Source organism: Nothobranchius furzeri, chromosome 10 (assembly GCF_043380555.1).
Source record: "Nothobranchius furzeri strain GRZ-AD chromosome 10, NfurGRZ-RIMD1, whole genome shotgun sequence".
In the NCBI taxonomy this organism is placed as follows: domain Eukaryota; kingdom Metazoa; phylum Chordata; class Actinopteri; order Cyprinodontiformes; family Nothobranchiidae; genus Nothobranchius; species Nothobranchius furzeri.
In genome coordinates, this window is record NC_091750.1 from 27418479 (window position 1) to 27431030 (window position 12552).

The following is a 12552-nucleotide window of genomic DNA, read 5'->3' on the forward strand; positions in this document are numbered from 1 at the left end:
ATTTCTTAGTAAATATTCTATTTGGTGAGAGATAAACTTTATTGTATTTATCCTAGTGGATCTATAATTAAACGGGTAAACTAGTAGTAGCACATTCACAAATCTAGTATCAGCTACTGGACAGCATGCACACAAACAACACTGATGTAATCATCTTACTGCCGTTATTTCACACACAATCCCTTCTGCATGATCCAAGCCGATGTGCTGCTCTCTGCTCTGGCTGAGAGGTGGGAGGAGCGGTGAGCTCCACCTGCAGGCCCGGTTCTCTCTCCCAGAACTGTGAGGCGCTAAAATGACGTGCTTTCATTGAGAAAGGCAGCTGCGTCGCCAGCTGATTTTGACAGAGCTTTAGTGTTTCATGTTTTTAGTCTTTTGTTTTCACTCATCAGCCAAAGATCGCTCAGTACTCTCACTAACAGCAAGCTGGGCTTCCTACCATGGTGACTTACTCACACGTCCTCTCCTACACTATGTGACAGGCTGAGCATCCTGTCACTGTATCCAGATTGATCATGCGCCCTGGCTCCTTGGCCATGAGATGTCCCTTTGGCTGACTGGTTAGCGCGTGACTCTCACCTGGGAGTCTGGGGATCAGATCCCGCCAGAGCCCTCGTTTCTCCACGTTGCCACAATTAGTTGGTTTAGTGCAGGGTTTGAATTACGGGGGTGCTAAGGGGAGCCCGGCTCCCCTGCAGCTGTAAACTCATACACCCAGGGGGAGCCCAAAAAAAAGATCCTGGTCTACTTATAGTACATTATTAATGTGGACTCTTCTGGGGTTCTTTTGAGCGGAGAGGACGCTGAGCGCTGATCGTTGTTGTGCTCCAGGAACCTCCATCCTGCGTACGGCCACAGTAATGTTCTCTAAGTGTTGCCATGCACCCCCAAAAAATTCAGTCAACACACGATGGTTACTGTCAGCTCATGTCCTCTCATGCTTCTTGTCTTTTGTGCCTGAGGCGCTGCGGAGCATCACCTGTCTTGTAATGCGGTATCACACCGGCATGGCCAGCATATGCCACTATTTTTGCGGTAGGTTGGTCCCTCTGATCTGCTTAGTTCAAGAGTAACTCAGAAGGAAATGATGTAGGAAGCCAGGCAATATTTTTTCTTTAGGATTGAGGGAAGATGCAGGGAGAAAGGAGACAGACAGGACAGAAAAATAGTCAAATAAAAATCAAGAAAACAAGACAAAGTGTTTGAAAGGAAAATGTAGGCAGATTTATCCCACTACATGTCTTTAACGTTATAAAGCAATAATCTAGGCATGTAATATATTTATATATTTGATACAAATCAGATCACCTTCGAAGCTCACCACACCCAGGGCTGTTTCAAGGCATTTCGGGGACCAGGGCAACAATAATAAATAACATTAATTTTCCTCAAGAAAAGAAAACTTGTATCAAACAATGTGTAGAAATAAATAAACAAAATGTAGATCACAAAAAGTCTCATTGAATACATGAAAGGATGAGTCCTAGTCCCCCCCTCCCGTGACGGGGTTGGAGATGTTCCAAAGTTGGCAGCCCTGTGTTTTATTAAAGTTTCATCATTCATGACATTTTCATGTTCTGCTCCAGAGTCTGGATGTTTAGAGACTGGAGGACTTTGTTTCTGCTGAGCAGCTGTGAGCTTTGTTTTAATGGTCACGTGACCCTAAAGTTAACGCTGTAAACCGTTTAGCCCTCATTTTCCTCACTGAGGTCATTTAAATCAAATGTTAGCATGTTAGCCACGTGTGGCCAGAGCAAATATATGGTTAACATGTGTTATGTTAGCAGCTGTAAGCTAGTTTAAGGCTATTTAACACAAAGAGGATGGCGCGTGTTAATGATACGGGTCCATCCCAGACTAAAGCTGATATAACAATGCTGACATCAGTGGGCTCAGATGCTCCTGGCTGCATATGAAGATTAAACACAACAATGTTAAGATGTAAACATTGTAAAAAGAAATTTGCCAAAAACTACGTTTTTTAATTTTAATTTTATTTGTGAAGAACTGGATGAGGAAGCAAACTTTCCAGGGACCTGAACCAGACCGATGTCATCCGGGTCATCCAGCCGGGGGCGCTAAGGAGTATACGTCACCTTCCATCAACACGAAGAAGAAGCTGTCCTGGGTGTGACGTCAGTTTGCGTGCAGCGCTGACAGAACAGCATTTGCAGGTGAGATAAACTGTAGTTTTTGTTCTGTTTGCGATGGCTTTAGCCCGCGGTCAGACGTTACCTTTATTACATTATGGAGTGTGTGACGTATGAGACTGACGATGCAGTTCTCACTGTCTTTAGCTGGCTGTTAGCTTAGCAGTTAGCATGTAGCTGCGCTCACAGCTGATGAGAGCAGATGTTTTTTACATTCCGGAGCAGAACAGGACCCATTTAAGGCCCTGGAGTCCGGTCTAGATTCAGAACCCGCTCAGGTGAAGATGCAGCTTGTGCTAAATGCTACAGAGCTACAGCAGATTGAGGAATGAATCATTAAACTGCTGCATCACGTCCACTTCTGACCAGAACGTTACTTTAAAGTAGTTGTTGTAGTTACTGATTACTTTGTCAGAAAAGTAACCCAGTTACTTATCGAGTTACAAGATTATAAAGTTACTAATTACCAAGAAAAATAAGTATTTCGTTTTGTTTTTCATTAAAGAATGCAAGAACAATGGGTTCCCCTGTTAGTTAAATCAATCAAATCAAAGATACTTTATTAATCCCAGAGGGAGATTAGAGTTTCAGTACACTCAATTCAGAAATCAGACATACATGGGCAAGACACATGACAAGAATTGGTGACTGTGGTCATTCGCAATCCTGAGTCACGATACCTTAATAGAGATAAGAGGGTTACATGAGGATTGGTTCAGGTGGAGGGCAAAAAGGCACATCAAAGTTACCCTCTCACCAGGAGGGCAGCTTTGCTCTGCAAAAAAACACCTCAGACAGAGATATGCAACAGACTTCAGACAACACAACATAAGTGTCCACTAGGAGGGGCGGTGGGTTGGGACTAGGGCTGGGCGATATGGCAAAAATAGAATATCACGATTTTTCCAATATTTTACCACGATTTTTATCCATGAATAGCATAACTTCAATTCCATATTAAAGATGAGAAACATTTTTTTTCAAGTAACTTAACATAAATTAAAATCGTAAACATATTTAAAGTACAAACATGTCAATTGCAAACGTATTGTGCAAACATTAACTTGTTCAAAATACTGATGAACTAAACAGGCACACGGAAAGTTTCTTAATAAAATGGAACAGAGTTAAAGTTGTGTAAGCATTTCTAACACTGGAGTAACGTTGTGAAGAAAATTATTCTTCCATCAATCCAAGCAAAACTAAAACAAAACAAGTCACAGGTTTTTTTGCTCTGAAGACGAGTTAGTCCACCTTGTCTGGTTTAAGGGCTTCCCTTTGGCATGTGACAATATTGCCACCAGTGCTAAACACTCACTCAGAAGGAGAAGTTGTTGCAGGGATGCAAAGATACTTCTGAGCAAGCTGACTCACTTTTGGAAAAAAGACCTCATGGGCCTTCCACCATTCAAGTGGATTCATTTCACTATCCACATTGGGTGTGTACAAGTAGGCCGAGAGGGTGCTCGCTGCAGAACCACAAAGGCGGAGCTGCACCAGAGTCAGCCCCGCCCACTCTGTGCATTCAGCGTACATGCGTGGAATGGCTGTGTTCGAAAAATACTTGCGGCTGGGCAACTCGTAGCGCGGATCCAATGTTTTTATCATTTTCTTTAATCCCACTCCTACTGTTCGCACGGGACACAAATCTTTAACCAAGTGGTACGTCACTGCATCTGTCACGCTGTTCCATCGTCTGCTGTCTCTGTCGTAGGGAGTGAGTTTTGTGAGTGTTTCTGTTAGCGTTTGCTGCCTGGAAGAAGCACTAGCCGCTGCCGCTGCAGGCTTTTTAGCTTTAGCTGCCAGCTGGCTCTCATTGTATTGTTTGGGATGCCTTCTTTTCAAGTGATTAAACAAGTTTGTGGTGTTGCCATCACTTGCCTTGACGCTCTCCTTTCAAACTTTGCAAATGACGTTTCGCTGCTCTTCGTCGTCTGGTGAAAAACCAAACCAGTTCCATATAACGGACGAGGCGTTCCTCTTCGGAACGAAAACCTTGTTGTCGCTCTCAGCCGCGGCCGAAGCCATGTTTGTTCACACACAGGTGAAAACAAGCGGGGCACTAATATATTACTATGACTCACTCTGATTGGTTATGGGTCAAACAAAGGCGTGTCATTCGCCTGGGGTAAGTTCCCTTTTCATTCAGAGGCAGAAATTCAACAGCAGAGCTGTGAATCGTGATAAAAAGGTCTCAAAAATGACAGACCGTCAGATGTGTAGATCGTAAAACGGTCTAAAATCGTCATGTCGCCCAGCCCTAGTTGGGACCATCCCAGCTTCAGCTCCTAGAGCCATGATGAAGCAGCGCATGTCACCTCAGTGTGGATGGGGGGGAGCATTGAGGGTTGGAGGGTTGCAGTGACCCTGGACGCTTCGGCGGCCTTCCCGCAGTCCCGCCCAGGCTGGGAAAGGAGGCAGAGTTGAGTTGCTATAGCGACGGCACATTCCACATATCTTCTGAAGGGGGGGGGGGGGGGGGGGGGGGGGTTCGTTGGAGCTTTGCAGGCTCAAGGACGCCAGATTCTGATTAGAAATTGTTTTGGGGCCAGACAGAGATAATTTCCTCTCTGTCTTACAGTTTGTTGGTCCTCAATCCCAATAGTAATGGACGTTAATCTATCCCAATCCGTGCTGATTCGTCCACTCTCTCCTTGATGGCATTCATCTTTTGTGCCAAAGAATGATCTCCGCCAAAGTCTCAAGCTTACGATTCATCTCGACAATTATCTGAGTCTGCGAATTCACAGCGCGGTGCAATCCATCTCAGAGCTCCGGGATCAGGCCAATATTCCTCGACAGCTCGTTAATTTTCCGGTAAGCCAGGTAGCCTCTAAGGCCAATGAGCAGGAAACCTGACACCAACACCACGAACTTACTTAAACTTACTTAGTTTACAATAAATACTACAATACTGAAGTATAAATGACTAATGACTGGAACATAATAAAATGTATGTCCAAATGTTTTTTTTTATATAAAACTGAATAATTTAAATAAATGGGCACTTAACAGGAGGAACTACAAACAGGAACATTACGCTAATCTGGACTATTAACGCATTCACTGCCAGCCGTTTCCTGGTCGGTAAAGCTCTTCGTTGGCAGCGTTTTTCAGCGTTTTCACAGTTTTTTTAAGAGTCACAGAACATTGTGCTCTAGGACAGTGGTACTCAACCTTTTTTCACTGATGTACCCCTGTGAAATATTTTTTTCAGCCAAGTACCCCTAATCAGCACAAAAACATTTTTGGTTGTAAAAAACAAGACCTTAAATAGGTGCCTTCAGTGACTGATTTATTCAACTTTGAAACTGATAAACAAGTACAAAATTCAACCATTTGGGGAAAAAAACTATTTTGAATATTTTAAATGTTAATACTCCATAACTAAATGTATTGGAAATATTTTTCATCACTAAAATGTGATTCTAATTAATTAATTGAAAACAGTCACCATAAAACTATTTAAAACCATAAGATTACCCATTGAAAAATCCATAAATATGCAAAACACTGCACATTTTTTGTAGTATCTCTTGAACTATTTGGAAAAAATATGTATATAACTAGAAATATAAAAAAAAATCAAATACAGGCCAAAGAAATGATTAAGCTAATTATAATTAAAGATTTGTGCTCATACAAAGCATATCAACATAAAGTGTTCTCTTTTGGGATCATAGTATATCTGTTCTCTAAAAGAAATCATCAACGTCATTTTAAATAACAATTGCTAAAAACAAATGTAAATCTCAAAATATATTTTTAAAAATCAAAAAGAAGACTGAAATCTTAACATTACTGCACTGATCGGAGTGTTTTTACAGACTTTTTAGTGAGACACTTGGGCTTGTGCTTCACTGAGGATCTTTTTCATCCTTGGTGGCAGGGAGACAACTGCTGTGATCAAGCTCTTTTTTTAGACACAGTCTGCTTCTCTGATGTACCCCCTGGAGTTTCTTTACGTACCCCCAGGGGTACGCGTACCCCCATTTGAGAAAGGCTGCTCTAGGATGATGTCAACGCTAAAACTACCAAGACAAAGCGGAGACTCACCTCTTACATCAGGAAGAATCTGCATATTTCGAGCTTTATCCGTTCTTTCATAATCCGTTGTTGAATTGTGATCGGCAGAAGCTTTTCCAGTCCGCGCCTCACTTTTTTTTACAGCGGCGGCCCAAAACGATCTCCTAACACATGGATTTTCTGCTTCCTGATCACGTGACGTGTGACGTATGCGGATGAAGATCGGCTTTAAAGCTGTGATGTTTGTTCTCACGGTGCGGGGGCTCGTTCCGACGCCCACAGAGTAAAAAGGTGCAAATGACGACTTTTGTCGTCAATGGTAGTGAATGAGTTAAATTGTCAATGTGTGACCGGAACCAGAGTGAAACATTAATGATGACATCACTGACCATGTTTCACAAAGCGACCATCGACATGAAGAGCAAAAAGGGCGGTGTAGGGTTTGGTGAACTGAGTGCTTTAAGAGCTCAATATATATATTACCTCTACTTATGACCAATAAGCTGTGATACTCTATCTAAATATAGAATATCACCCTGCCTGGTCTTTATTGTGTTAATCAGAATTTTCTAGGATTCTTTATTTATTAGGGGAATGTACACACTTCATTTTGATTCAGAAAACAGTCAGGTTTATAAAAGTAAGAATTTTTTTTACAAACAATTAAAACATGACAAATTAACTAACATTTACCGTGATGGACGGAATTAGATGGGATGTAGGAAACCTACGTGTGAATGTGATGCTAGTCAGAACTTCCGTGTCTCGGAGAGCTGCGTTCTGGATGTGAAAGAATTTTTTTTGCGTTAAGCTATGAAGTTGATTATTATCAAAAACCACATCAGACGCTATCTCACTGTGTTCTTCGTGCCCAAGTGGAGACGCCCTTTTCGGATCCGAGATGTCGGGGGGGGGGGGGGGGGGTCAGAGACCCCCAGGTACCGGAGTCCGTAGATTAACTGCAGTACAACCAGGTCAGTCCAGAGTCATATACAGGTAACGACAGTTGGAACTAGTTTGCGTCTCAGGAGTAACTCTTAAGGAGTTGGATAAATCAGCTTGTTCTGTAGAAATCGTTTGCTTTTTCAGCTTTGCAGGTGCGAAAAGATTTTGACGACGTGTCAAAAGCTTTGGTGGTTAAAGAGGTGTTACTCCAGGTGGCTGGCCTGAAGCTTTCTCTAGAACTGCTGAGTCAACCAGAGTGATCCAGTTTTAAGAATCTCATGTTATGATTGTGTAGCCAACCAGAGGTTGACATGTTTGAGGGATATTACCGAGACAACTTCAGAAACACACGCCTTCTTCGATACCGGAGGCTCTGAACTGGGGTAAAGGTTATTTAAGTGTCATGGGATTTAACTTTACCTTACTTGTTGTTGTGTGAGTGCAAAATGGTTATGACCAAGTAAACATGCTGAAACATATGTCATTGAGCACAGATTAGTGAAACATTTCATTATTTTATAATTATTATAAGTAGCAATAAACAAATGTTCATTTAATGATTATTTAACTTTATTAGTTGTGGAAGTTCTTCTTTAATTTTAAAATCTTCTTTTCTTCTTTCTTCTGTGAGCAAAGAGACTTAGATAAGAAGGGTTCTCTGTGAGGGACCTTGAGGAGCGAATGTTATGATTTCGTTATCTCTGGCAGAGCTGCACATCGACATATAAATATTGGACAATGGGTTTCCATAGGCTCCAATAACACATTTTTAGGCTAAATGGGAGGTGGCCACCACCGCCATTTTGACTGTGTCACAGGTTCCGTCAAGCCCAGACAATTCCATAAAAGGGAAGAGAGGAGGAGCTGATGGTGGGGCTGTAAGGCTGGGATCAACTGACGACACCCGGTCGAACTAGCTACAAGCTAACCTGAAGCTAACCCAAAGCTAACGTGGAGGTGGGAGCTAAGCTAATGGAGGTAGCAACCTAGCTACAACCGGAGTTAACTGTGCACAACACCAGAGCTTCTGAGTCAGAGATACGCCGGGCTGACCGCTGAGTAAAACCGGGTGGAACACAGGTCTCCCGAGAGCTCCACAAGCCGATAGTCAGAACCCAGCTCCACCAACATGTTATATTTCAACCCATTTTCTAAAGTGCAGCATTATGTTAAATGCACTGGGGTTTACCCTATTACATTTAAATTTCATGGTTAAACAGTACATGTTAAAATCTAAGCTCAGCTCGGCAGTGACCTAAAATACATAAATATAATTTTACTTACTGAAAAAAATGAAGTGGAGACTCCTTGGACGCTCTATTAGTGCAATTAATGCCACAGCAATCATTTTGTCCAACAATTGCACAAAAATATCCAAAAAAGAATACACAAACACAGAGACTCAAAATCCTGGAGCAGTTTCCAGGCCAGACCGAGGCTCTACTGAGGCCTTTCCACTGAGCTAGCTCTGTGGTCACGTGGGTCTGATCCTCATTAATTATACAGAATTTTAGACTTTTAATACACTTAAACAGAAGAGTGAGAAAAACATTCACCCCCCTCAGAGTTGTCATGAGTGTAAACTAGATCATTTAAACCAAAAACATGTTTTGGTACCAGGCTGTAAACATGTTTATTTCTGCTGTGAAATTGGTATTTTTAACATGGGAGTCAATGAGGATTTGCTCGTTTCTGACACCAGCCCCTAGTGGATGAGGGTGGAACTGCAATTTTTGTCACTTCTGCGTTGGCCTCAATTTTTCACCCGCACTGTGGGGGCTTGGAGCTGCAGGCTCTGAGTTCCAGCTGGTGGGATGGAGGCAGGCTGATTTAAAGGGCAACGTATACAGTCTCGTGTCTCCTTTATGACCAGATGTTGAATGGTCAAACAGTACCTAAAAACTGACCATTGCTGGACGTTACAGCTGAGCGTGACAGAAGCGGCGGCTGCAGGAGCAGGTTGTCGGCTCAGGAGAGCGTCCAGCATCTCTCCTCTCTCCGAGGGCGTTTAGGCTCCTTGTGTGGGAAAATGGTCACTAAAGCATTTAGTTTCCACGTTCTCTTATACCCAGCCGCTCTGGTGAGCTCTTTAAGTAGTCGTGGTCGACTGTGAGCCTCAAACGCATCAGGAGAAAAATGTTGGGATCTTTGGAAAGTTGTGTCCGTCCACAGGCATCTTCCCACTGCTTTCTCCTCTTCTTGCCAGTGGGAAAGCTGTGTACCTCACATCACACCCCTTGTTGCCCTCTGACTGGAAATCACACCCAAAAGCAGCATGATGCTGCATTTTACTTCATTATTAATATGGTGAGCTCGTAAACGAACACTAGCGCCAATAGCTGTTCTTCCATGTGCAACCAGCATACGTCATCGCCCCCAGAGCGCAAACCTGGCATCCTGTGTGTCATAAATGTACCAAATATCACAGATTTATAAATAAACAGCAAAGTTTTGTGTTTCTAACAACATGGTGTGGTACAACAGAAAACCTGTGGCTTATTAGGGCACACACATCCTCATAGCCGGAGTTCCTGCTAAGAAGACCCCTTCAGAACGAGTTGGCACATCATGGGGTTACTCCTCTTTAAATGAATGTAAAATAAATAAATAATAAATGTGAAGAACCGATGAGCAGGTAATCAGACCTAAAGTCACATCTCCTTTCTCTTGAATACCAGAGCTTCAGAATGAGCGGCCAAAGAGAAGAACCAGCAGGACAGGTAAAGGAGGTCCAAGAAGACTTCTATGACTGCCAGGAAATTCTAGAACCTCCTGAAACCACAACGAACCTGAAGGAGGAAGAGAACTCGTCAGATTCAGAGAACAGACTACCTGACCGAATGAGAGAAATCCTTGGACGACAGGAGGAGAAGGTTCTGGTTGAGGAGGAGCAGGGTATCGATGTGCAAGAAGATTCAGATTCGGAGCTAAAAGAGGAGGTGTCCAGAGAAGTGGAGTTTGACGACAACTACCTGAGAGAGTTGGAGAAGGAGCTGACCGAGGAGGAGAAACAGGTAACACCTATGCACAGGTGTTCAACCACGCTGCAGGAGATCACAGTTGTTGGTTTCTGTTTCAGGATCGAAGGCATCAGAGCTTAACTCTGAAAGAGACGGGAAACAGTCAGTTCAAAGCTGGAGGTGAGTTTGTGGTACTTCTGGTTCGGCTATAATCTGAGGATGTGGACTGGCTTTGTGACCTTTCGATGCTCCAACCCTAACTGGACATGTTGAGATGTTTTCTGCTGGATGTCTTCAGAGCCGTTTATTGCTATACACCTTCTACGCAAAGGCGTAGGGCCCCACATGTCCACTAGGGGCCCCTTAAGTTCCTGCAGTCTACAAGAGTTTACATCCTCTTCTGAGAATGAGTTGCCTATATTCTTTAAATGATTAGAAATACCTTATTAAGGATATAAAAGCAAAATATGCTGCAATAAATTAAGCTTAGGCTATGTTTTGGCACATGACCGCTGGTGTCAATGCCATTGTCACACATTGGACGTCCATGGGGGCTATCTGCTGACAGGCAGTGTTATGCCTTAATGCGTTCATTGAACCAACGTCCGTGAACGTTTTTTTAGTTTTTTGTGAACCGAACAGAACTCGCTCTTATTTTGCCTGACGAACGTTGCAGTGAGTGTGCTCATTCTGGCATGTGTGAACGGGTTTATGAACGGCATTTTGTGAGTTCAAGATCTCCACCAAGCTAAAGCTGAGAAAAGGAAAAGGGGCAGACAGCAGGGGAACCGAACCTGACACCTAAAGGTCGTAGAGGCCAGCCGCCATTTTAGATGGGTCTCCATTCGACCCCAGTGAATAAATTTCTACAGAGGAAAATGCTTACTCAACTAAAAGTCACATTTTATCAAGCTTTTTTAAAAAATCAGGAAAAATGTATGGCATGATAATTACAAAATAAATATATAAACTAAATAAATAAAAATAAATATAAAATTTTATCCGGTAGGCTAGAAAAGTCACTAGCAATCCCACATGACCAGTTTTCAATTGTGTGCCAGTTGTTGTAACCATAGACTGCACAAAAACAGGCATAGGTACTCACTCTGCATGGACTCGGCATTGACTTTGGAGTGTGAGGAGACCGATCCAATATAGTGGCGACGCTGTTACGCCCTCCAGCGCCCAATAGCAGTCAATGCTGCATCCATTCTTTAATGTATATGCTGGGAAGCACAAATGTCATGGTGTGTTCCATTTACCTTGGAAAATATACAAATGCACATAACATCAATTTTAGATGCACCCTTACGAGTTTCCACCACAGCTACTATTGTTATTACAACGAGCTGCTTATTGCACCTCAAACTGGTTTAAAAAACATTCTCTGGCTTAGGGAAGGTGTTCCAGTTCATTATTTCTACTTGGAAGTTGGAATTGCCAAAGATTGGATAAACGAATAAACTGGAGAAAGCAACAAATCTCAAAAACAAGTCACAGAGTCACACCGGTCATATTTAATTATTAATTAACTCATAGCTGAACTTTATGACCCAACGTCTACAAAGTTTACTTTATCTTTGGGCAAACAAGTTAGACAATTTACTCACAAAATTGGAGAAGTGATTTCATTTAAAGACAAATGTTTTACAAACTATTGTAGCAGTGGCCAGATAGCTTGTTTTAGAATGGGCCATTCCCATCTGTACCGGGTCGGCCCGGGCCGGGTAGCCCCAGTCGGCCCCAGCCTGGCCCGGTTGATTCCACACATCCTTGTCTGAAGCCCATGTGGGCTGATTCTACCCACCAATCAGAGGCTTGCTCTAATGGAAGGTGTGAATTTGCTGTCAGCAGTGGGTGTGTTGGCCCTGGTCGGCCTGAAGCAGACCCCCTCGAGAAGAGGGCTGAGAATGAGCCTTGGTTGGCCCGGAAAAATACCAGGCCACCCAGATATGTAAACAACCTACGCTACCCGGCCCGGGCCGACCCGGTACAGATGGGAATGGCCCAGAAGATCACTGCAACCCACACTGTCGATTTAAGCTATTCTGAGCGTGGCATGGTTGTTGGTGCCGGTCTGAGTATTTCACAATCTGCTCAGTTACTGGGATTTTCACCCACAACCATTTCTAGGGTTTACAAAGAATGGCGTGAAAAGGGAAAAACATCCATATGCGGCAGTCCTGTTAGCTAAAATGCCTTGTTGATGCTAGAGGTCACAGGAGAACGGGCCGACTGATTCAAGCTGATAGAAGAGCCTAACCTCGTTACAACCGAGGAATGCAGCAAAGCATTTGTGAAGCTTCAACACGCACAACCTTGAGGCGGATGGGCTACAACAGCAGAAGACCCCACCGGGTACCACTCATCTCCACTACAAATAGGAAAAAGAGGCTACAGCTTGCACCAGCTCACCTAAACCGGACATTTGAAGACTGGAAAAATGTTGCCTGGCCTGACGAGTCTCCATT

At 43.2% G+C, this 12552-nt stretch overlaps 1 protein-coding gene across 1 annotated transcript in view; it reads left to right on the forward strand.

Annotated features, from left to right (window-relative positions):
• Nucleotides 1-946: 946 nt before the first annotated feature.
• Nucleotides 947-12552, forward strand: part of ttc1 (tetratricopeptide repeat domain 1) — a 35647-nt gene continuing 24041 nt past the window's right edge. The window contains exons 1-4 of the mRNA XM_015976885.3: nt 947-1035; nt 2006-2174; nt 9800-10135; nt 10201-10261. Coding sequence (XP_015832371.3) covers nt 9809-10135; nt 10201-10261 — 388 coding nt within the window. The 5' untranslated portion in view covers nt 947-1035; nt 2006-2174; nt 9800-9808. The remainder of the gene's footprint in view (nt 1036-2005; nt 2175-9799; nt 10136-10200; nt 10262-12552) is intronic.